At 39.8% G+C, this 24,074-nt stretch overlaps 2 protein-coding genes across 2 annotated transcripts; both read right to left on the bottom strand.

The window, feature by feature from the left end:
* Positions 1–3: 3 nt before the first annotated feature.
* Positions 4–11,435, bottom strand: LOC123734133 (uncharacterized). Its single transcript, XM_082972631.1, has 2 exons — positions 11,411–11,435; positions 4–2,079 (listed from the first exon to the last, which is right to left on the bottom strand). Exons 1-2 carry the CDS (start codon positions 11,433–11,435, stop codon positions 947–949), a joined length of 1,158 nt encoding a protein of 385 aa, XP_082828757.1. The 3' UTR covers positions 4–946.
* A 7,332-nt stretch (positions 11,436–18,767) lies between these two features.
* Positions 18,768–23,403, bottom strand: LOC145877315 (uncharacterized). The gene is made up of 2 exons (XM_082972629.1): positions 22,770–23,403; positions 18,768–19,679 (listed from the first exon to the last, which is right to left on the bottom strand). Exons 1-2 carry the CDS (start codon positions 23,110–23,112, stop codon positions 19,063–19,065), a joined length of 960 nt encoding a protein of 319 aa, XP_082828755.1. The 5' UTR covers positions 23,113–23,403; the 3' UTR covers positions 18,768–19,062.
* Positions 23,404–24,074: the final 671 nt, after the last annotated feature.

Here is a 24,074-nt window from a genome sequence, read left to right on the forward strand (position 1 = left end):
AATCTGCCCAAGAAGAGGCAAACAAAAGAAAAACCCACACCAAACTTAAAGACAGGAAGTAAACCAAAAAGGTGGAGCAACTAAAGGTGTTGACTCTCCACATGTATCAAGACAACTGGAGCACTGGGCCAGACACTCTTAAATAGAACCTGGACCAGCTCAGGTGAAACACCTTCCCACTAACGAGATGGACAAGCCAACACAGGTGTAACACATACTGACTAACGAGGTGACACCAATCAGTGCACCCAAGACACATTTCAGTTGAATGTATTCAGTTGTACAATCAATCAATCAAATGTATTTATAAAGCCCTTCTTACATCAGCTGATATCTCAATGTGCTGTACAGAAACCCAGCCTAAAACCCCAAACAGCAAGCAATGCAGGCGTCTAAGCACGGTGGCTAGGAAAAACTCCCTAGAAAGGCCAAAACCAAGGAAGAAACCAGGCTATGAGGGGTGGCCAGTCCTCTTCTGGCTGTGCCGGATGGAGATTATAACTGAACATGGCCAAGATGTTCAAATGTTCATAGATGACCAGCAGGGTCAAATAATAATAATCACAGTGGTTGTCGAGGGTGCAACAGGTCAGCACCTCAGGAGTAAATGTCAGTTGGCTTTTCATAGCCGATCATTCAGAGTATCTCTACAACTTCCATTTCACATAATCATCTACAAAGCTTCACCTTCTACAATATAAACATGGTGTCTACTGGCTACACGTATTTCTAAATAATGATATACAATTATACTTTTTTATCCTTTCTCTTTCTATAGAATCCTAAAACTCACGAGCTTCTAGAACTCTCGTCCCCTTGGAACGAGCCCAAACAAAACTCATCTCCAATACATTTATTGTATATATACAATACAGTGTGTTCTCTGGTGTAATGTCAGCTGGCTAGATTGACCAAAACTCTTCCCACATTGATCACAGCTATAAGATTACTCCCCTGTGTGTGTTCTCTGGTGCACTGTCAGATTGCCAGATTGACAAAAACTCTTCCCACATTGACCACAGCTATAAGGTTTCTCTCCTGTGTGTGTTCTCTGGTGTAATGTCAGCTGGCTAGATTGACCAAAACTCTTCCCACATTGACCACAGCTATAAGGTTTCTCTCCTGTGTGTATTCTCTGGTGTAAAGTCAGCTGGCTAGATGTAGTAAAACGCTTCCCACATTGATTACAGCTATAAGGTTTCTCTCCTGTGTGTATTCTCCGGTGTAAAGTCAGAGAGCCAGATGTAGTAAAACTATTCCCACACTGATCACAGCTGTAAGGTTTCTCTCCTGTGTGTGTTCTCTGGTGCACTGTCAGCTGTCCAGAATGACCAAAACTCTTCCCACATTGACCACAGCTATAAGGTTTCTCTCCTGTGTGTGTTCTCTGGTGTAGATTCAGAGAGCCAGATGTAGTATAACTCATCCCACATTGATCACAGCTGTACGGTTTCTCTCCTGTGTGTGTTCTCTGGTGCACTGTCAGCTGTCCAGAATGACCAAAACTCTTCCCACATTGACCACAGCTATAAGGTTTCTCTCCTGTGTGTATTCTCTGGTGCACTGTCAGCTCTCTAGATTGACCAAAACTCTTCCCACATTGTTCACAGCTATAAGGTTTCTCTCCTGTGTGTATTCTCTGGTGTTGAGTCAGATGGCAAGATTGGCCAAAACTCTTCCCACATTGATCACAGCTATAAGGTTTCTCTCCTGTGTGTATTCTCTGGTGTTGAGTCAGATGGCAAGATTGACCAAAACTCTTCCCACATTGATCACAGCTATAAGGTTTCTCTCCTGTGTGTGTTCTCTGGTGTAGATTCAGAGAGCCAGATGTAGTAAAACTCTTCCCACATTGATCACAGCTGTAAGGTTTCTCTCCTGTGTGTGTTCTCTGATGAATTTTAATGCCTGATGAGGTGAATCTCTTCCCACAATCAGAGCAGCAGTGAGTTTTCTTCCCTGTGGGTCTCTGCAGGTGTTTCCTGAGGTGTTCTGATCTGGAGAGACTCTTCTCTGCCTCTTCAGCATCATGAGGTTGTTGAGGCTCCCCAGAGGATCCACGATAGTGAAGTTTCTCTCCTGTGTGAACAATAAAGTCAGACAGATGATTAAAGGCCCACAACAGCGGTAATCCACTGTAAAAGGTGATGCCAACAGCGTAGCCATGATGTTGGACAACAATTGACGTCTGTCATGAATGTTAAAATTATTTGACAATTGTCTTAAAATGAGCAAGAATAGTCATATTTTGTCTTGTTTTCACATTAGTAGTAACATAGATGATTGTAGGCTAGAAATAAGTTATTCATGTTGTTGAAACTCTAAGCAGTGTGCCAGACAACTTTTGGTCTCCAATATAGGCCCCTTTCTGTGTTTGCTAAAATTGCAGCACGAGGGCAATTTGATTGCAGAAACTCCTCCCTGCTAATGAAGAAACCGATAGTTATGGATGTAGTATATCTGTCAGGAGCAAAAATGGTGAGCAAAGATTTTAGTTTTTCACAATGTATTCTGAATGTGAATGGGGGAAAGTCGGGGGAGTAACCTCCATTTCCAGGTTGATGATGAGTTCATTTCACACTACTTTGGATTATAATTGTAAGGCTCGTTTGAATGTAATGTTTAATATAATATTTGCTACAGTATTATGAATTGTGTGTAATTATTAAAGAATCGTGTTAATGACAGTATCCATTTGGGTGTTGTCAATAAAGTTAAGATTTTATTTTTTATTTAACCAGGTAGGCCAGTCGAGAACAAGTTCTCATTTACAACTGCGACCTGGCCAAGATAAAGCAAAGCACTGCGACGAAAAAACAACAGAGTTACACGTGGGATAAACAAAAGTACAGTCAATAACACAATAGAAAAATCTGGAGTACGGAGGAAAAGCAATAAATAGGCCATAGTAGCGAAGTAATTACAATTTAACCTCTCTAGGGTCGGCGGGACGAAATCGTCCCACCTACTCAACAGCCAGTTGAATCCCGTGGCGCGTTATTCAAATACCTTAGAAATGCTATTACTTCAATTTCTCAAACATATGACTATTTTACACCATTTTAAAGACAAGACTCTCGTTAATCTAACCACACTGTCCGATTTCAAAAAGGCTTTACAACGAAAGCAAAACATTAGATTATGTCAGCAGAGTACCCAGCCAGAAATAATCAGACACCCATTTTCAAGCTAGCATATAATGTCACATAAACCCAAACCACAGCTAAATGCAGCACTAACCTTTGATGATCTTCATCAGATGACAACCCTAGGACATTATGTTATACAATACATGCATGTTTTGTTCAATCAAGTTCATATTTATATCAAAAACCAGCTTTTTACATTAGCATGTGACGTTCAGAACTAGCAAACTTCTGGTGAATTTACTAAATTACTCACAAAAAACATAACAATTATTTTAAGAATTATAGATATGCACTCGCTATCTCCGATTTTAAAATAGCTTTTTGGTGAAAGCACATTTTGCAATATTCTCAGTAGATAGCCCGGCATCACAGGGCTAGCTATTTAGACACCCACCAAGTTTAGCACTCACCAAAATCAGATTTACTATAAGAAAAATGTTATTACCTTTGGTGTTCTTCGTCAGAATGCACTCCCAGGACTTCTACTTCAATAACAAATGTTGGTTTGGTTCAAAATAATCCATAGTTATGTCCAAATATCCTCTGTTTTGTTCATGCGTTCAAGACACTATCCGAATGGTAAAGAAGGGTGACGCGCACGACGCATTTCGTGACAAAAAAATTCAAAATATTCCATTACCGTACTTCGAAACATGTCAACCGCTGTTTAAAATCAATTTTTATGCCATTTTTCTCGTAAAAAAGTGATAATATTCCAACCGGGAAAGCGTGTTTAGGTTCAAAGACGAAAGAAAATAAAACATGGGGTCGCCTCGTGCACACGCCTCAGTCAGATTGTCCTCTGATAGAGCACTTGCCAAAAGCGCTAATGTTTTTCAGCCAGTGGCTGGAATTACATCATTCAGCTTTTTCCCACCTTCTGAAAGCCTATGGGAGCCGTAGGAAGTGTCACGTCACAGCAAAGATCCTCAGTCTTCAATAAACAGAGTCAAGAAGCTCAAGGAATGGTCAGACAGGCCACTTCCTGTACAGAATCTTCTCAGGTTTTTGCCTGCCATATGTGTTCTGTTATACTCACAGACACCATTCAAACAGTTTTAGAAACTTTAGGGTGTTTTCTATCCAAAGCCAATAATTATATGCATATTCTAGTTTCTGGGCAGTAGTAATAACCAGATTAAATCGGGTACGTTTTTTTATCCGGCCGTGTAAATACTGCCCCCTACCCCCAACAGGTTAACAAATTAACACTGAAGTGATGGATGTGCAGATGATGATGTGCAAGTAGAAATACTGATGTGCAAAAGAGCAGAAAAAGTAAATAAAAACATGGGGATGAGGTAGGCAGTTTGATGGGCTATTTACAGATGGGCTGTGTACAGCTGCAGCGATCGGTAAGCTGCTCGGATAGCTGATGCTTAAAGTTAATGAGGGAGATATAAGTCTCCAACTTTAGCGATTTTTGCAATTCGTTCCAGTCATTGGCAGCAGAGAACTGGAAGGAAATGCGGCCAAAGGAGGTGTTAGCTTTGGGGACGACCAGTGAGATATACCTTCTGGAGCGCGTGCTACGGGTGGGTGTTGCTATGGTGACCAGTGAGCTGAGTTAAGGCGGCCTAGCAAAGTCTTATAGATGACCTGGAGCCAGTGGGTTTGGCGACGAATATGTAGCGAGGGCCAGCCGATGAGAGCATACAGGTCCCAGTGGTGGGTGGTATATGGGGCTTTGGTGACAAAACGGATGGCACTGTGATAGACTGCATCCAGTTTGCTGAGTAGAGTGTTGGAGGCTATTTTGAAAATGACATCGCCAAAGTCAAGGATCGGTAGGATAGTCAGTTTTACGAGGGTATGTTTGGCAGCGTAAGTGAAAGAGGCTTTGTTGCGAAATAGGAAGCCGATTCTAGATTAAATTTTGGATTGGAAATGCTTAATATTAGCCTGGAAGGAGAGTTTACAGTCTAGCAAGACACCTAGGTATTTATAGTTGTCCACATATTCTAAGTCAGAAACGTCCAGAGTAGTGATGCTGGACGGGCGGGTGCGGGCAGCGATCGGTTGAAGAGCATACATTTAGTTCTACTAGCGTTTAAGAGCAGTTGGAGGCCATGGAAGGAGTGTTGTACGGCATTGAAGCTCGTTTGGAGGTTTGCAAACACAGTGTCCAAAGAAGGGCCAGATGTAAACAGAATGGTGTCTTCTGCGTAGAGGTGGATCAAAGAATCACCTGCAGCAAGAGCAACATCGTTGGTATATACAGAGAAAAGAGTCGGTCTGAGAATTGAACCCCGTGGTACCCCCATAGAGACTGCCAGAGGTCCGGACAACAGGCCCTCCGATTTGACACACTGAACTCTGTCTGAGAAGTAGTTGGTGAACCAGGCAAGTCAGTCATTTGAGAAACCAAGGCTATTGAGTCTGCCGATAAGAATACGGTGATTGACAGAGTCGAAAGCCTTGGCCAGGTTGATGAAGACGGCTGCACAGTACTGTCTTTTATCGATGGCGGTTATGATATCGTTTAGTACCTTGAGCGTGGCTGAGGTGCACCTGTGACCAGCTCGGAAACTGGATTGCACAGCGGAGAAGGTACGGTGGGATTCAAAATGGTCAGTGTTCTGTTTGTTAACTTGACTTTCGAAGACTTTAGAAAGGCAGGGCAGGATGGATACAGGTCAGTAACAGTTTGGGTCTAGAGTGTCACCCCCTTTGAAGAGGGGGATGACCACGGAAGCGTTCCAATCTTTAGGAATCTCGGGCGATACGAAAGAGAGGTTGAACAGACTAGTAATAGGGGTTGCCACAATGGCGGTGGATAATTTTTGAAAGAGAGGGTCCAGATTGTAAAGCCCAGCTGATTTGTACGGGTCCAAGTTTTGCAACTCTTTCAGAACATCAGCTATCTGAATTTGGGTGAAGGAGAAGCTGGGGAGGCTTGGGGAAGTAGCTGCGGGGGGTGGGGAGCTGTTAGTGCAGTACGGCACAGGATGTTTTTGTGCTGGTCGAGGGCAGTCAGGTCTGGAGTGAACCAAGGGCTATATCTGTTCTTAGTTCTACATTTTTTGAAAGGGGCATGCTTATTTAAGGTGGTGAGGAAATTATAATTAAAGAACAAGCAGGCATCCTCTACTGACGGGATGAGGTCAATATCCTTCCAGGAGACCAGGGCCAGGTTGATTAGAAACGCCTGCTTGCAGAAGTGCTTTAGGGAGCGTTTGACAGTGATGAGGGGTGGTCGTTTGACCGCGGACCCATAACGGATGCAGGCAATGAGGCATTGATCACTGAGATACTGATTGAAAACAGCAGAGGTGTATTTGGAGGGCAAGTTGGTCAGGATAATATCTATGAGGCTGCCCATGTTTACGGATTTAGGGTTGTACCTGGTAGGTTCTTTGATAATCTGTGTGAGATTGAGGGCATCTAGCTTGGATTGTAGGATGGCCGGGGTGTTAAGGATATCCCAGTTTAGGTCACCTAACAGAACGAACTCTGAAGATAGATGGGGGCCAACCAATTCACATATGGTGTCCAGGGTACAGCTGGGAGCTGAGGGGGGTCTGTTAACAGGCGGCAACAGTGAGACTTATTTCTGGAGAGAATAATTTTTTTAATTAGAAGCTCGAACTGTTTGGGCATAGACCTGGAAAGTATGATAGAACTCCGCAGGCCATCTCTGCAGTAGATTGCAACTCCTCCCCCTTTGGCAGTTCTATCTTCACGGAAAATGTTGTAGCTGGGGATGGAAATTTCAGAATTTTTGGTGGCTTTCCAAAGCCAGGATTCAGACACGGCAAAGACATCAAGGTTGGTGGAGTGTGCTAAAGCAGTGAGTAAAACAAACTTAGGGAGGAGGCTCTGATGTTAACATGCATGAAACCAAGGCTTGTTCGATTACAGAAGTCAACAAATGAGAGCGCCTGGGGACACACAGGGCCTGGGTTAACCTCTACATCACCCGAGGAACAGAGGAGTAGGATGAGGGTACGGCTAAAGGCTATCTGAACTGGTCATCTAATGCGTTGTGAACAGAGAATAAAAGGAGCAGAATTCTGGGCGTGGTAGGATAGATTCAAGGAATAATGTACAGACAGGGGTATGGTAGGGTGCGGGTACAGTGGAGGTAAACCTAGGCGTTGAGTGATGATAAGAGAGGTTGCATCTCTGGAGGCACCAGTTATGCTAGGTGAGGTCACCGCATGTGTGGGAGGTGGGACAAAAGAGTTCTCCGAGGCATGTTGAGTGGGACTAGGGGCTCCGCAGTAAAATAAAACAAAAGTATACAAGGCATATTGACATTAGAGAGACAAAGCGAGGCATAAAGCAATCACAGGTGTTGATTGGGAGAGCTAGCTAAGACAACAACGGGTAAGACAACAGTTAATCAGCTAAGACAACAACAACAGGTAAAATGGTGATGAATGGGCAGAGAGAGTCAGTTAACTACACACAGGGCCTGAGTTCGAGGCTGGGGCCGACAGATAATTAATCACGGAACTCCGTTTTGTTTAACAGTACAGCAGGCATCAGCTATGTAGCCAAGTGATCATAGGGTCCAGTGAACAGCAATATATGAACCAGGGAAGCCGTTAGGTAGTCGTTACTATGCTAGCCGGGAGACGCGCCTGGCTTGATGCTAACTGGTGCTAGCTTCGGGACAAGGGTGTTAGCCACTATAGCCACTCCGGTGCAAAGGTCCAGAGCTTACGGCAGGAATCCGGTGATGTAGTGGCTTCTAGTTGTGTTAGTGAAGAGTCTAGGAGGCATCAGCTGTGTAGCCGAGTGATCATAGAGTCCACTGAGCAGGCCGGGAGATGGGCTGGGCCACTCGGTAGCAGCTAGCTAGCTGCGATTATCCGGTGTAATGGTCCGCTAGCAGTGGCTAACAATGACTAAATAGCTAGTAGCTAATTAGCTGGTTAGCTTCTGATGGCTAGCTGCTGATGGAGTTTCTAGATATAATGTCTAAAAAAATAGCAGATACGTATCACATTGGGTGAGGCGGGTTGCCAGAAGGAATATTTAATTTAAAAATGGAAAAAGAGATTGAAATATATTGCAATATACATTTGAAGTCGGAAGTTTTCATAAACCTTAGCCAAATACATTTAAACTACATCTTTCACAATTCCTGACATTTAATCCTAGTAAATATTCCCTGTCTTAGCTCAGTTAGGTTCACCACTTTATTTTAAGAATGTGTAATGTCAGAATAATAGTAGAGAATTATTTATTTCAGGTTTTATTTCTTTCATCACATTCCCAGTGGGTGAGAAGTAGGAAATACATTCAATTAGTATTTGGTAGCATTGCCTTTAAATTGTTTAACTTGGGTCAAACGTTTTGGGTAGCCTTCCACAAGTTTCCCACAATAAGTTGGGTGAATTTTGGCCCATTCCTCCTGACAGAGCTGGTGTAACTGAGTCAGAATGTAGGCCTTATAGCTCGCACACACTTTTTCAGTTCTGCCCAAAACATTTCTATAGGGTTGAGGTCAGGACTTTGTGATGGTCACTCCAATACCTTGACTTTGTTGTCCTTAAGCCATCTTGCCTCAACTTTGGAAGTATGCTTGGGGTCATTGTCCATCTGGATGAATCATTTTCGACCAAGATTTAACTTCCTGACTGATGTCTTGAGATGTTGCTTCAATATATCCACATGATTTTCCTCCCTCATGATGCCATCTATTTTGTGAAGTGCACCAGTCCCTCCTGCAGCAAAGCACTACCACAAAATTGTTATACATTTTGTCAACGTTTATGAGTTCTTCTGTAAATTAATGTGCCCATTCACCGATAGTTATGGGGAGAAAACATTTTCTGAACGTCATGCGCCAATGTAAAAATTGGGTTTTTGGATATAAATATGAACTTGATCGAACAAAAAATGCATGTATTGTGTAACATGATGTCCTAGGAGTGTCATCTGATGAAGATTGTCAAAGGTTAGTGCTTAATTTTAGCTGTATATCTGGTTTTGTGATGGCTATCCGTGCTTGGAAAATGGCTTTTTTTTGTTGCTAAGGTGCTATCCTACAATAATCTAATGTTTTGCTTTCACCGTAAAGCCTTTTTGAAATCGGACAATGTGGTTGGATTAACGAGTAGAGTATCTTTAAAATGCCGTATAATACTTGAATTTAAATTTTGAGAATTTTTTGGGGGGAATTTCACGCCGTGCTATCTCACTGGTTGTTGTCCAACCAATCCCGTTAACCTCTCTAGGGTATGTGGGACAAAATCGTCCCACCTACTCAACAGCCAGTGGAATCCCGTGGCGCGTTATTCAAATACCTTAGAAATGCTATTACTTCAATTTCTCAAACATATGACTATTTTACACCAATTTAAAGACAAGACTCTCGTTAATCTAACCACACTGTCCGATTTCAAAAAGGCTTTACAGCGAAAGCAAAACATTAGATTATGTCAGCAGAGTACCCAGCCAGAAATAATTAGACACCCATTTTTCAAGCTAGCATATAATGTCACATGAACCCAAACCACAGCTAAATGCAGCACTAACCTTTGATGATCTTCATCAGGTGACACTCCTAGGACATTATGTTATACAATACATGCATGTTTTGTTCAATCAAGTTCATATTTATATCAAAAAACAGCTTTTTACATTAGCATGTGACGTTCAGAACTAGCATACCCACCGCAAACTTCCGGTGAATTTACTCAATTACTCACGATAAACGTTCACAAAAAACATAACAATTATTTTAAGAATTATAGATACAAAACTCCTTTATGCAATCGCTATGTCCGATTTTAAAATAGCTTTTCGGCAAAAGCACATTTTGCAATATTCTGAGTAGATAGCTCGCCGTCACGGGCTAGCTATTTTGACACCCACCAAGTTTGGCCCTCACCAAACTCAGATTTACAATTAGAAAAATGTGATTACCTTTGCTGTTCTTCGTCAGAATGCACTCCCAGGACTTCTACTTCAATAACAAATGTTGGTTTGGTTCAAAATAATCCATAGTTATATCCAAATAGCGGCGTTTTGTTCGTGCGTTCAAGACACTATCCAAGGGTGACGAAGGGTTACACGGCCGACGCGTTTCGTGACAAAAAAAATCTAAATATTCCATTACCGTACTTCGAAGCATGTCAACCGCTGTTTAAAATCAATTTTTATGCTATTTTTCTCGTAAAAAAGCGATAGTATTCCGACCGGGAGTCGTTGTTTTCGTTCAAAGACGAAATAATAAAAACATGGGGTCGCCTCGTGCACGCGCCTCCAGTCTCTGTTCTCTGATCGACCACTATCAAAATGCGCTAATGTTTTTCAGCCAGGGCCTGCAAAGCCACCATTCAGCTTTTTGCCGCCTTCTGAGTGCCTATGGGAGCCGTAGGAAGTGTCACGTAACAGCAGAGATCCCCTGTTTTGGATAGAGATGATCAAGAAGGCCAAGAAATGATCAGACAGGGTACTTCCTGTACAGAATCTTCTCAGGTTTTGGCCTGCCAAATGAGTTCTGTTATACTCACAGACACCATTCAAACAGTTTTAGAAACTTTAGGGTGTTTTCTATCCAAATCAAACAATTATATGCATATTCTAGTTACTAGGCAGGAGTAGTAACCAGATTAAATCGGGTACGTTTTTTATCCGGCTGTGCAAATACTGCCCCCTATCCCCAACAGGTTAAGCACCAGCTGTTAGAGCAGCTCACAGATCACTGCACCTGTACATAGCCCATCTATAATTTAGCCCAAACAACTACCGCTTCCCCTACTGTATTAATTTATTTATTTTGCTCCTTTGCACCCCATTATTTCTATTTCTACTTTGCACTTTCTTCCACTACAAATCTACCATTCCAGTGTTTTACTTGCTATATTGTATTTACTTCACCACCATGGCATTTTTTGCCTTACCTCCCTTATCTCACCTCATTTGCTCACATTGTATATAGACTTCTTTTTCTACTGTATGTTTGTTTTACTCCATGTGTAACTCTGTGTTGTTGTATGTTGTCGAACTGCTTTGCTTTATCTTGGCCAGGTCGCAATTGTAAATGAGAACTTGTTCTCAACTAGTCTACCTGGTTAAATAAATGACTTGTTCTCAACTAGCCTACCTGGTTAATTAAAGGACTTGTTTTCAACTAGCCTACCTGGCTAATTAAAGGACTTGTTCTCAACTAGCCAACCTGGTTAATTAAAGGACTTGTTCTCAACTAGCCTACCTGGTTTAATAAAGGACTTGTTCTCAACTAGCCTACCTGGTTAAATAAAGGTGAAATAAATATAATGTCTCATCAGAGTAGGAGCTCTGACCTAGGAACAGATCCCACCTGTCCATCTAAAACTGATCTGAGACCAGCCTTCCTACTGAGACGCTTGATAAGAGTAGGAGCTCTGACCTAGGAACAGATCCCACCTGTCCATCTAAAACTGATCTGAGACCAGCCTTCCTACTGAGACGGTTGATAAGAGTAGGAGCTCTGACCTAGGAACAGATCCCACCTGTCCATCTAAAACTGATCTGAGACCAGCCTTCCTACTGAGACGCTTGATAAGAGTAGGAGCTCTGACCTAGGAACAGATCCCACCTGTCCATCTAAAACTGATCTGAGACCAGCCTTCCTACTGAGACGCTTGATAAGAGTAGGAGCTCTGACCTAGGAACAGATCCCACCTGTCCATCTAAAACTGATCTGAGACCAGCCTTCCTACTGAGACGGTTGATAAGAGTAGGAGCTCTGACCTAGGAACAGATCTTACCTGTCCATCTAAAACTGATCTGAGACCAGCCTTCCTACTGAGACGGTTGATAAGAGTAGGAGCTCTGACCTAGGAACAGATCCCACCTGTCCATCTAAAACTGATCTGAGACCAGCCTTCCTACTGAGACGCTTGATAAATACAGCCTTCGGATGGGATTCCTTCTTCTACATGTCAGATGTTCTACAACGATAGATTTATGTCTGGATGAATGGCCGTGTTTGAGAGCATCAAAACTGATGTACCATGGGTAAATTGCGACTGACTGATGTACAAATAATATCGAGCAGTTATACACACGATGCAAGGTGATCAGTCAGTTGACTCAACTTTAAAAAATAAAAAAGTCGGCCGCCATGTCGAACGAACCCAACGTTAATCAACACAGTATGGACCCAACAGACCCATCAGAACAGGGTTTCCTGACCCTCTACTCAGGGACCAGAACCCAACGTTAATCAACACAGTATGGACCCAACAGACCCATCAGAACAGGGTTTCCTGACCCTCTACTCAGGGACCAGAACCCAACGTTAATCAACACAGTATGGACCCAACAGACTGGTTAAATAAAGGTGAAATAAAAAATAAATAAAATAAAAGATCAATGTCCCTGTTTTATAAGATAGTACTCACTGTATTTACTGGTGTTAATCAGATCAATGTCCCTGTTTTATAAGATAGTACTCACTGTATTTACTGGTGTTAATCAGATCAATGTCCCTGTTTTATTAGATAGTACTCACTGTTTTTACTGGTGTTAATCAGATCAATGTCCCTGTTTTATTAGATAGTACTCACTGTATTTACTGGTGTTAATCAGATCAATGTCCCTGTTTTATAAGATAGTACTCACTGTATTTACTGGTGTTAATCAGTTCTCCAGTCTTCTCTTCTTCGTCCTCCTCTAATGTGACAGTAATCTCCCCCTCTTCATCCTTCATTCCAAAAACGTCTTCATCTTCTTTCACTTCATCCTCCACTCCAAAAACTGCATCTTCCTCCTCTTCTTTCACTGAAACGTCTTTCTCTTCTTCTTCTTTCACGGTAACAGCCTCACCCTCTACTTGTTTTTGTATTGTAACAGCCTCCTCTTCCTCCTCTTTCACCAGAGCTTCTTTCTCCGTCCAGCAGACCTCCGCTTCTTTAACAGGAGGAGAGTAGCTTAGTGAACTCATGGTCGGAGATGTTAGCTAGAGATAATAGCTAGTTAGCATTAGCGACTAGACTAGTGCTAACTTAACCAGCCAGCTAGTTGACTTACAACGTAAATATTAAATTAAATGGGGTAGCTAGTTGTTTCCACATAAGTATTTTTAAATCACAGTGGCAATTAAACCACGAAATTGTCCAAACAGCTTGAATGTTCAGACTTTGTTGGCTAGCGAGCTACCGAGGTGGCTGCAGTTGTTGAAGAAGCGTTCCGTCCACTAGATTATACGTCACACTAGAAACATCGCCTGAAAGACACATATCGCCATCTGCTGTCTGGAGGGAGGAAACGCAGTTGAGGAGGGAAAACTATTTTTATTCTTCATTGAATTATAATATTATAAAGCAGTTTAGGGAAACGTTTTTTTCTCTCCATTAAATATTAATATTATATCAACACGTACAAAGAGCAACAAGTGTTTGATTAGTTCAGATTTTTTATGAGAATTTAAAACAAACTCTACATCTACTCCACATCTGTATTTCTGATTCAGTCAAATAACTAGATATCAAAATAAGCACCTAGTTATTGGTACCCTTGATAATGATGAGCAAAAATTACTGTATGAAATAAATAAATTAACTTTACCCACTACCAGGATATTTTAGCCCAAAACCTGGTTACCTCTCTGCTAGGAGGCTGAAACTTGGACATAAGTGGATCTTCCAGCAAGACACATCAACATCCACGAAGAAATGGTTAATTGGGCACAAAATCAACATTTTCAATGGCCATCTCAGTCTTCGGACTTGAACTCCATTGAAAACCTGTGGTTTGAATTGAACAGGGCAGTCCATAAGAGCAGACTAAATAAATCAAGGACCTGGAGAGATTCTGTATGAAGGAAGGGTCTAAGATCCCACCCAATGTGTTCTCTAATCTCATAAAACATTTCAGTGTCGTTATCCTCCCAAGGGGAGGGTGCTGGAGTATTGAAAACATGGGTGGCAATAATTCAGACCCCAACCTTTTGAGAATTACATTTTAAACTATATCTCTTTCTCTAAGCAATTGTATTAGTATAAAATAATATAATTTCCTTTTTTTGTGTTGGTGTAACAATACATCATGTAGATGTATATAATGAACAGACTAGGTCTATACTGCTCCTACATGGTGTAACAATACATCATGTAGATGTATATAATGAACAGACTAGGTCTATACTGCTCCTACATGGTGTAACAATACATCATGTAGATGTATATAATGAACAGACTAGGTCTATACTGCTCCTACATGGTGTAACAATACATCATGTAGATGTATATAATGAACAGACTAGGTCTATACTGCTCCTACATGGTGTAACAATACATCATGTAGATGTATATAATGAACAGACTTGGTCTATACTGCTCCTACATGGTGTAACAATACATAATGTAGAAGTATATAATGAACAGACTAGGTTCTATCCTATTCTACTGTATCTGTCTATGTATTACTCATCACATATGTATATACTGTATTCTATCCTATTCTACTGTATCTCTCTATGCATTACTCATCTCATATGTATATACTGTATTCTATCCTATTCTACTGTATCTGTCTATGTATTACTCATCTCATATGTATATACTGTATTCTATACTATTCTACTGTATTTTAGTCTATGCCACTCTGACATTGCTCGTCCAAATATTTATATATTCTTAATTCCATTCCTTTACTTTAGATGTGTGTATTTGTTGTGAAGTTGTTACATATTATTGCACTGTTGTCCTTGAGTGGTCCAGCCAGAGCCCGGACTTGAACCCGATCAAACATCTCTGGAGAGACCTGAAAATAGTTGTGCAGCGATGCTCCCCATCCAACCTGACAGAGCTTGAGAGGATCTGCAGAGAAGAATGGGAGAAACTCCCCAAATACAGTTGTGCCAAGCTTCTAGTGTCATACCCAAGAAGACTCAAGGCTGTAATCGCTGCCAAAGGTGTTTCAACAAAGTACTGAGTTAAGGGTCTGAACACTTATGTAAATGTAGGATTGGGCCGTTGTCATCAAACTTCCATGATTAGTAAGAATTAGGGTAGATTTATAGGACTATTGTTTTTATGATTCATACATACTTTCCTAACCCTAAAATGTACCTAAATAATCTACAAGATCAGAGTATTTTTAAATCTACCAGTTGGTGTTGAAACAGAGACGAATGATGACTTTCTTGAATTGATCCCTAGTTTCTGACTCCGTGTATTCTATTGAGTCCGTCAACAAAATGAGAATGAAAAGGTATTTAAAGGCACAACATTCTAATTAAAGGTATTACCGTATTTAAAAGAATGGCTTAAGATGAAATGTACTCTAAACCCTATTGAATGAAAACTCCATGACAAAATCTGTTGGCCAACAACTGTGAGGGTTTTCAGCCAGGTATCAACACATGCAGAGTGTGAGTAAGCAAGACATACATTCCTAAATGGGGATCGGCCCCAGTCTCCTGGTAAAACACCAGAACCCTCCCCCTACAGCATTTATGTTCATTTTGAGAAAGTAGCACTACAGTCTCCAGGTAAAAAACTACTTTTGGGTAAAAATAGACGCGACACCTGTCTATGAATTTGAGAGGTTACATTGATGCTCCAGATACTCAACTAGTCTAAAGCAGACCAGTTTTATTGCTTCTTTAATCATAACAACAGTTTTCAGCTGTGCTAACATAATTGCAAAAGGGTTTTCTAATGATCAATTAGCCTTTTAAAATGATAAACTTGGATTAACTAACACAACGTGCCATAGGAACACAGGAGTGATGGTTGCTGATAATGGGCCTCTGTACGCCTATGTAGATATTCCATTAATAATCATCTGTTTCCAGCTACAATAGTCATTTACAACATTAACAATGTCTACACTGTATTTCAGATCAATTTGATGTTATTTTAATGGACAAAAAATTGCTTTCTTTTAAAAACAAGGTTATTTCTAAGTGACCCCAAACTGTTGAACGGTAGTGTACATCTACATCCTCCCATGTTGCTGAACCACTGATCAATAACTCCCTATTACAGGAAAAAACACTATTTCCATTGGTTGTTAGTACTGTACTGACCTCTCGTCCTCTGTCTCTCTCTTACTCTGCCTTGTGTATTTATCTTCAAAATATTCTTATAGTCCCAACATAGAACCAAATAGACTTCCCAAAAATAATATGGCATTTACTTTATTTCACATTTATTTAATCAGATATGTCAATTGAGAACCAATACGCATTTACAATGACAATCTGAATGAAGAAATACTAATATCAATATATTTAATAATTAACATGTTTGAAATATCCCAATGATATAGTGAACAACATTTAGGGGTTTACACCTGCATTCAATCAATCTTAAGTTCATAATCAAAACATTTTTTTTGTACTCTTTTAATCCGATTTTCGACATGATCATGTCTTGAGCTGGAAAAAACATGTAGACCTATTTTTCAGTATGATTTCATTCATACAATATTATTTAATGTAGAATGAACAAAAACACAATTTCTCAATCAAAAACATAAGTCAGAACACAGCCTCTCTATTCTCTCATGTGATTTCAGGTCCTCTGACTGGGAAAATGTCTTTTCACAATGAGAGCAGTGGTATGTCTTCTCCTCCTGTCTATTAGTATGTTGAAAGGCTTTTCTCCTGTGTGTGTTCTCTCATGCTCTTTCAGGTACCTTAACCGGGTAAATCTCTTTCCACTGTGGGAGCAGTGGTAAGGCTTTTCTCCTGTGTGTATTCTCTCATGCTCCTTCAGGCTCCCTAACTGGGTGCAACTCTTTCCACAATGGGAACATTGGAAAGGCTTTTCTCCTGTGTGTGTCCTCTCATGCCTTTCCACGCTCCCTAACCACCTAAAACTCTTTCCGCACAAGGAGCAGTGGTAAGGCTTCTCTCCAGTGTGTATTCTCTTATGTGTTCTCAGGCTCCCTTACTGAGTAAAACTCTTTCCACACTGGGAGCAGTGATGTCGTCCTGCTGGTTTGGACATCTCAGGGTCTGGTTTCTCTGAAGAACTCTTCCTGCTGTCAGAAGGAGAGTCTGGTCTCTCTCCTGTCAAAGACAAACAGATTATATAATTAATTAAACAGAGACCTGAATGAAACCTGATAAAACTTCCTATGATGTTTAATCTCGACTAGATCCCTCAATCACCTGAAGTCAGTTTTCACAAGTATTATTAAACCCACTTCAAAATGCAGGTCTCTGTGTGCTTCTTAGGATGTCCAGGCAGGTGATTCACTTCTAACCGAAGTCTTGCAGGTGTTTACATGGTTTTCACATCTGCCAGATCATCGAAAAATCAAATTTCAGTACAAGTGTATATATATATATATATATATATTTTTTTGTACTTTTACACCTTTTTCTCACCAATTTCATGATATCCAATTGCAACTCCCCTACGGACTCCGGGGAGAGGCGAAGGTCGAGCCATGTGTCCTCTGAAACACGACCCTGCCAAGCCGCACTGCACATCTTGACACACTGCTCGTTTAACCCGGAAGACAGCCACACCAATGTGTCGGAGGAAACACTGTCCAGCTGGCGACCGAAGTCAGCGTGCATGCTGACCACCACAAGGAGTCGCTAGAGCACAATGGGACAAGGACGTCCCGGCCAGCCAAACCCTCCAAACCCTCCCCAAACATAACGCTTTGTATTCAGGATATAAAGTTTGTTTCTTTGCCACATTCTTTTGTAGTATTACTTTAGTGCCAACAGCCTCTCTATTCTCTCATGTGATTTCAGGTCCTCTGACTGGGAATGCTTCCTTCTTTTCACTCTGTCATTTAGGTTAGTATTGTGGAGTAACTACAATGTTGTTGATCCATCCGCAGTTTTCTCATATCACAATCATTAAACACTAACTATTTTAAAGTCACCATTGGCCTCATGGTGAAATCCCTGAGCGGTTTCCTTCCTCTCCAGCAACTGAGTTAGTGACTGGGTATATTGATACACCATCTAAAGTGTAATTAATAACTTCACCATGCTCAAAGGGATATTCAATGTCTGCTTTTTTTTACCCATCCACCAATACATGCCCTTCTTTGCGAGGCGTTGGAAAACCTCCCTGGTCTTTGTGGTTGAATCTGTGTTTGAAATTCACTGCTCAACTGAGAGACAATACAGATAATTGTATGTGTGGGGAACAGAGATGAGGTATTCATTCAAATATCATGTTAAACACTATTATTGCACACAGTGAGTCCATGCAACTTATGTGACTTGTTAAGCAAAATCTTTACTCCTGAACTTATTTAGGCTTTTAATTAAATGTGTAAACATTTCCAAAAACATAATTCCACTTTGACATTATGGGGTATTGAATCTATTTAACCCCAGTATCTCTACTTGCACATTCATCTTCTGCACATCCTACCATTCCAGTGTTTAATTGCTATATTGTAATTACTTCGCCACCATGGCCTATTTATTGCCTAACCTCTCTTATCCTACCTCATTTACACATGCTGTATATAGATTTTTCTACTGTATAATTGATTGTATGTTTGTTTTACTCCATGTGTAACTCTGTGTTGTTGTATGTGTCGAATTGCTATGCTTTATCTTGGCCAGGTCGCAGTTGCAAATGAGAACTTGTTCTCAACTGGCCTACCTGGTTAAATAAAGGTGAAATAAAAATAAATAAAAATATTTTTTTAATTTAGGCTGTAACACAACGAAATGTGGGACAAGTCAAGGGGTGTGAATACTTTCTGAAGGCACTGTATATATAAAACTCCCCCCACACAGCAATCTAATAGCATCAGTAAAATCTGTTGAAATTAAACCACAGATAAATATACCTAACATAGTACATCTATTAAACAATTCATCACAACACATACATCAGAAATAGTTACACATTATAGAGATCCATTCATGGATGTACAGGTCTGTTGGATAAACGTTCAGAAATGTCCACTGCTGATTTTTTCCAGGCGTCCATAGCGGACACCCTGGCCCTATGAATCCTGGCCGTGGACAAATTCTCAGTCAGAAACACAAGTCAGAACACAGCCTCTCTATTCTCTCGTGTAATTTCAGGTCCTCTGACTGGGAAAATGTCTTTTCACAATGAGAGCAGTGGTATGTCTTCTCCTCCTGTGTATTAGTATGTTGGAAAGGCTTTTCTCCTGTGTGTTTTCTCGTATGCTTTTTCAGACTCCCCGACCACCTAAAACTCTTTTCACACTGGGAACATTGGAAAGGCTTTTCTCCTGTGTGTATTCTCTCATGCGTTTTCAGGCTCACTAACCACCTAAAACTGTTTCCACAGTGAGAACAGTGATAAGGTTTCTCTCCCGTGTGTATTCTCTCATGCTTTTTCAGGACCCATAACCACCTAAAACTCTTTCCACAGTGGGAACAGTGATAAGGCTTCTCTCCCGTGTGTGTTCTCTCATGCCCAACCAGGGCTCCTAACTGAGTAAAATTCTTTCCACAGTGGGAACAGTGGTAGGGCTTTTCTCCTGTATGTGTTCTCTCATGCATTTTCAGGCTCCCTAACCACCTAAAACTCTTTCCACAGTGGGAGCAGTGGTGTTGGTTAGGTGTCTCTGGGTCTGTTTCCCCTGAGGAACTCTTCCTGCTGTCAGAGTCTGGTCTCTCTCCTGCAAAAGACAGAGTATCTAGTTAAACAGAGAGACCTGAATGAAACCTGCATTAAATAAAAATGTCTTCCTATGAGGTTTAATCTAGACTAGATCCCTCAATACCCTGAGGTCAGTTTTCACAACATTACATCATTAATAATAAACTTGGTGACGGTGAGATTTAAAAACAAATGATGAAGAGCTCCAAATCTAATCTCTCAGGGAATGTCATGTTTATAGGCTGATCAGAGCTCTATAATAATACATAATGTCATGTTTATAGGCTGAGCAGAGCTCTATAATAATAGATAATGTCATGTTTATAGGCTGAGCAGAGCTCTATAATAATAGATAATGTCATGTTTACAGGCTGATCAGAGCTCTATAATAATACATAATGTCATGTTTATAGGCTGATCAGAGCTCTATAATAATAGATAATGTCATGTTTATAGGCTGAGCAGAGCTCTATAATAATAGATCATGTTTATAGGCTGATCAGAGCTCTATAATAATAGATAATGTCATGTTATAGGCTGAGCAGAGCTCTATAATAATAGATAATGTCATGTTTATAGGCTGAACAGAGCTCTATAATAATAGATAATGTCATGTTTATAGGCTGATCAGAGCTCTATAATAATAGATAATGTCATGTTTATAGGCTGAGCAGAGCTCTATAATAATAGATAATGTCATGTTTATAGGCTGATCAGAGCTCTATAATAATAGATCATGTTTATAGGCTGATCAGAGCTCTATAATAATAGATAATGTTTATAGGCTGATCAGAGCTCTATAATAATAGATAATGTCATGTTTATAGGCTGAACAGAGCTCTATAATAATAGATAATGTCATGTTTATAGGCTGATCAGAGCTCTATAATAATAGATCATGTTTATAGGCTGAGCAGAGCTCTATAATAATAGATCATGTTTATAGGCTGATCAGAGCTCTATAATAATAGATAATGTCATGTTATAGGCTGATCAGAGCTCTATAATAATAGATAATGTCATGTTTATAGGCTGATCAGAGCTCTATAATAATATATATTACTATTCCAGTCAGTGTTATAGGCTGATCAGAGCTCTATAATAATAGATCATGTTTATAGGCTGATCAGAGCTCTATAATAATAGATAATGTCATGTTTACAGGCTGATCAGAGCTCTATAATAATAGATAATGTCATGTTTATAGGCTGAACAGAGCTCTATAATAATAGATAATGTCATGTTATAGGCTGAACAGAGCTCTATAATAATAGATAATGTCATGTTATAGGCTGATCAGAGCTCTATAATAATAGATAATGTCATGTTTATAGGCTGATCAGAGCTCTATAATAATAGATCATGTTTATAGGCTGATCAGAGCTCTATAATAATATATAATGTCATGTTTATAGGCTGAACAGAGCTCTATAATAATAGATCATGTTTATAGGCTGATCAGAGCTCTATAATAATATATAATGTCATGTTTATAGGCTGATCAGAGCTCTATAATAATAGATCATGTTTATAGGCTGATCAGAGCTCTATAATAATATATAATGTCATGTTATAGGCTGATCAGAGCTCTATAATAATAGATCATGTTTATAGGCTGATCAGAGCTCTATAATAATATATAATGTCATGTTTATAGGCTGAGCAGAGCTCTATAATAATAGATAATGTCATGTTTATAGGCTGATCAGAGCTCTATAATAATATATAATGTCATGTTATAGGCTGATCAGAGCTCTATAATAATAGATCATGTTATAGGCTGATCAGAGCTCTATAATAATATATATTACTATTCCAGTCAGTGTTATAGGCTGCAGTTGATCCATTGTTAATAACGTTTTGTTGGTGTCCCACTTCATCTCTAAAGTAATAATGGACATTACTATCTCTCTAAATTATATGTTTTTGTTTAGCCACACCTTTCCTTCAAAATTGTTATTTTGAAGACTTACAAACTGTCCTTTTGCTATTATGTTCAGTCTCCCCAAAACACTTGTCCTTTTGCTAATATGTTCAGTCTCCCCATAACGCTTGTCCTTTTGCTAATATGTTCAGTCTCCCCATAACACGTGTCCATTTCATTTCAATAATGCTTCTTATTGTAACGGGCGTCGTATAGAGGGGACCAAAACGCAGCGTGTTGAGTGTTCATTATTATATTTATTTACTCAAAACACTAATGACAAAATAACAAAAGGAAATTATCAACTTACAGTTCTGTCAGGTACAGAGACTAAACAGAATGCAACTGCCCACAAAAACCCAGGAAGAAAAACCCCTACTTAAATATGATCTCCAATCAGAGGCAACGAGGACCAGCTGCCTCCAATTGGAGATCAACCCCCCCAAAAAACATAGAAATAGAAAACCTAGAACTAACACATAGAAATAGAAAACATAGAAAAACACAAAACACCGCCTGTCAAACCCTGACCTACTCTACCATAGAAAATAACCAGTTACTATGGTCAGGACGTGACACTTATTTGATGTATTTCTCCAACATTATTTAGAAATCTGCTTTTTGCGGGTATACACACTCTACGCAAGGCCTACAATGGACACACGTCAAAAATTTCATTTATAACATGTTTGCCATTCTGTGAGACAATTAAGTTGTGATTTTGTGGTGGGGGGACTCTGATGGTATACACATGTTACAGTTAAGTAATAAGGCCAGAGGAAGTGTGGTATATGGCCAATATAGCACGGTTAAAGACTGTTCTTAAGCACGACTCAACACAGAGTGCCCGGATACAGAACTTAGCCGTGGTATATTGGCCATCTATCACAAACCCCTGAGGTGTCTTATTGCTATTATAAACATGTTACCAACATAATTAGAACAGTAAAAATACATGACATACCCGTGGTATACGGCCTGATATACCACGGCTGTCAGCCAATCAGCATTCAGGGCTTTAATCATCCATTTTAAAATGTAGCTTTAACATTATATTATAACATGAATTCCTATAGTACAGAACAACATCTTCAAGTATAGAATTTCAGTAGCATGCTGCTTTAAAACAACACGTTCGTTCAAAACCTTTGGAGAGTTAGAGCCCGTTTTTAAGACAGTACTTACTGATGGTAATCAGATCTCCTGACTCCTCTGTCAATATGACCGTTATCTCTCCCTCTTTCTCCTCTTTCACCCCATAAACTGCATCCTCCTCTTTCTCTTCCTCCTCTTCTTTTACTGTAACATCCTCCTCCTCTTTCACTCTGAACGTGTCTTCCTCTTCTTTCACTGAAACGTCTTTCTCTTCTTCTTTCACAGTAACAGCCTCACCCTCTACTTGTTGTTTTACTGTGACATCCTCCTCTTCCTTCTCCTCTTTCACGACAATGTTCAGCCCCAGAGCTTCTTTCTCCGTCCAGCAGACCTCCTCTTCTTTAACAGGAGGGGAGTAGTTTAGGGAGCTCATGTTCAGACCTCTTCTTTAGCAGGCGAGGAATACATCAGTGAGTTCATGGTCGGGGATGTTAGCTAGCTAGCTAGTTAGCATGAGCGACTAGTTTAGTGCTAGGCTAACTTATCAAGCCAGCTAGTTGACTAACAATGTACCTATAACATTTAAATGGTGTCTATTAACTAGATGTCAGAAGTATATTTAAAACACAGAGGCAAATATGCACAGAAACAGTCTAAATGTTTCGGCTGTAGGCTACCAAGGTGGCTGACTCGTTGTTGTTGATCCGTTCCGTCCACTAGATTATACGTCACGCTGCAGCATCGCCTGAAAGACGCACATCGCCGTCTGCTGACTGGAGGGAAATGCAGTTAAGATTGTTGTTTTTTTTGCGCACAAATTTATTTTTCATTCCTTTCATGAAATAATAATATTATATTGAGACGTTCAAATAGAGCACTGCATATTTTAAGTGAGAATTTAAAACATACTATCATTGTATTTAAGGCAGTTTCATATTCATATTTATTTTTATTTTATTATTATTTAATTTTTATTATTTTTTTTAGTTTACAGTAATGTATTCGCTAACTATTATTATTTTTTTTGTAGTTTTTTAGTTTGCACAGATCTTTATTTAACTTGTTGTAAATAACAGTAACATGCAAAACATAAACATAACATAACATAACAGCCAGAGGGAATCCAAAGAAATTAGAGAAAAAAATATATATATATTATATCAAATCAAATACAGACATATATCGAATACATTTTTTTGACATATTGTTTTGTATACGTTTTAAAGATTCTACGTACTGTTCCAAATCAGATAATAAAATTAAGAAAAGGGGCTTTTTCTTCATAAATTTTGATTTGTGGATAAAAGATTTTCCTAATAAAATAAAGAGATTTATGACATACTCACGTTCAATTGTGGAATCAGTGTAGTAAAATAATATGTCAAACTTAGTAAT

This window comes from Salmo salar, unplaced genomic scaffold (genome assembly GCF_965601325.2).
Source record: "Salmo salar unplaced genomic scaffold, fSalSal1 ptg000858l, whole genome shotgun sequence".
In the NCBI taxonomy this organism is placed as follows: domain Eukaryota; kingdom Metazoa; phylum Chordata; class Actinopteri; order Salmoniformes; family Salmonidae; genus Salmo; species Salmo salar.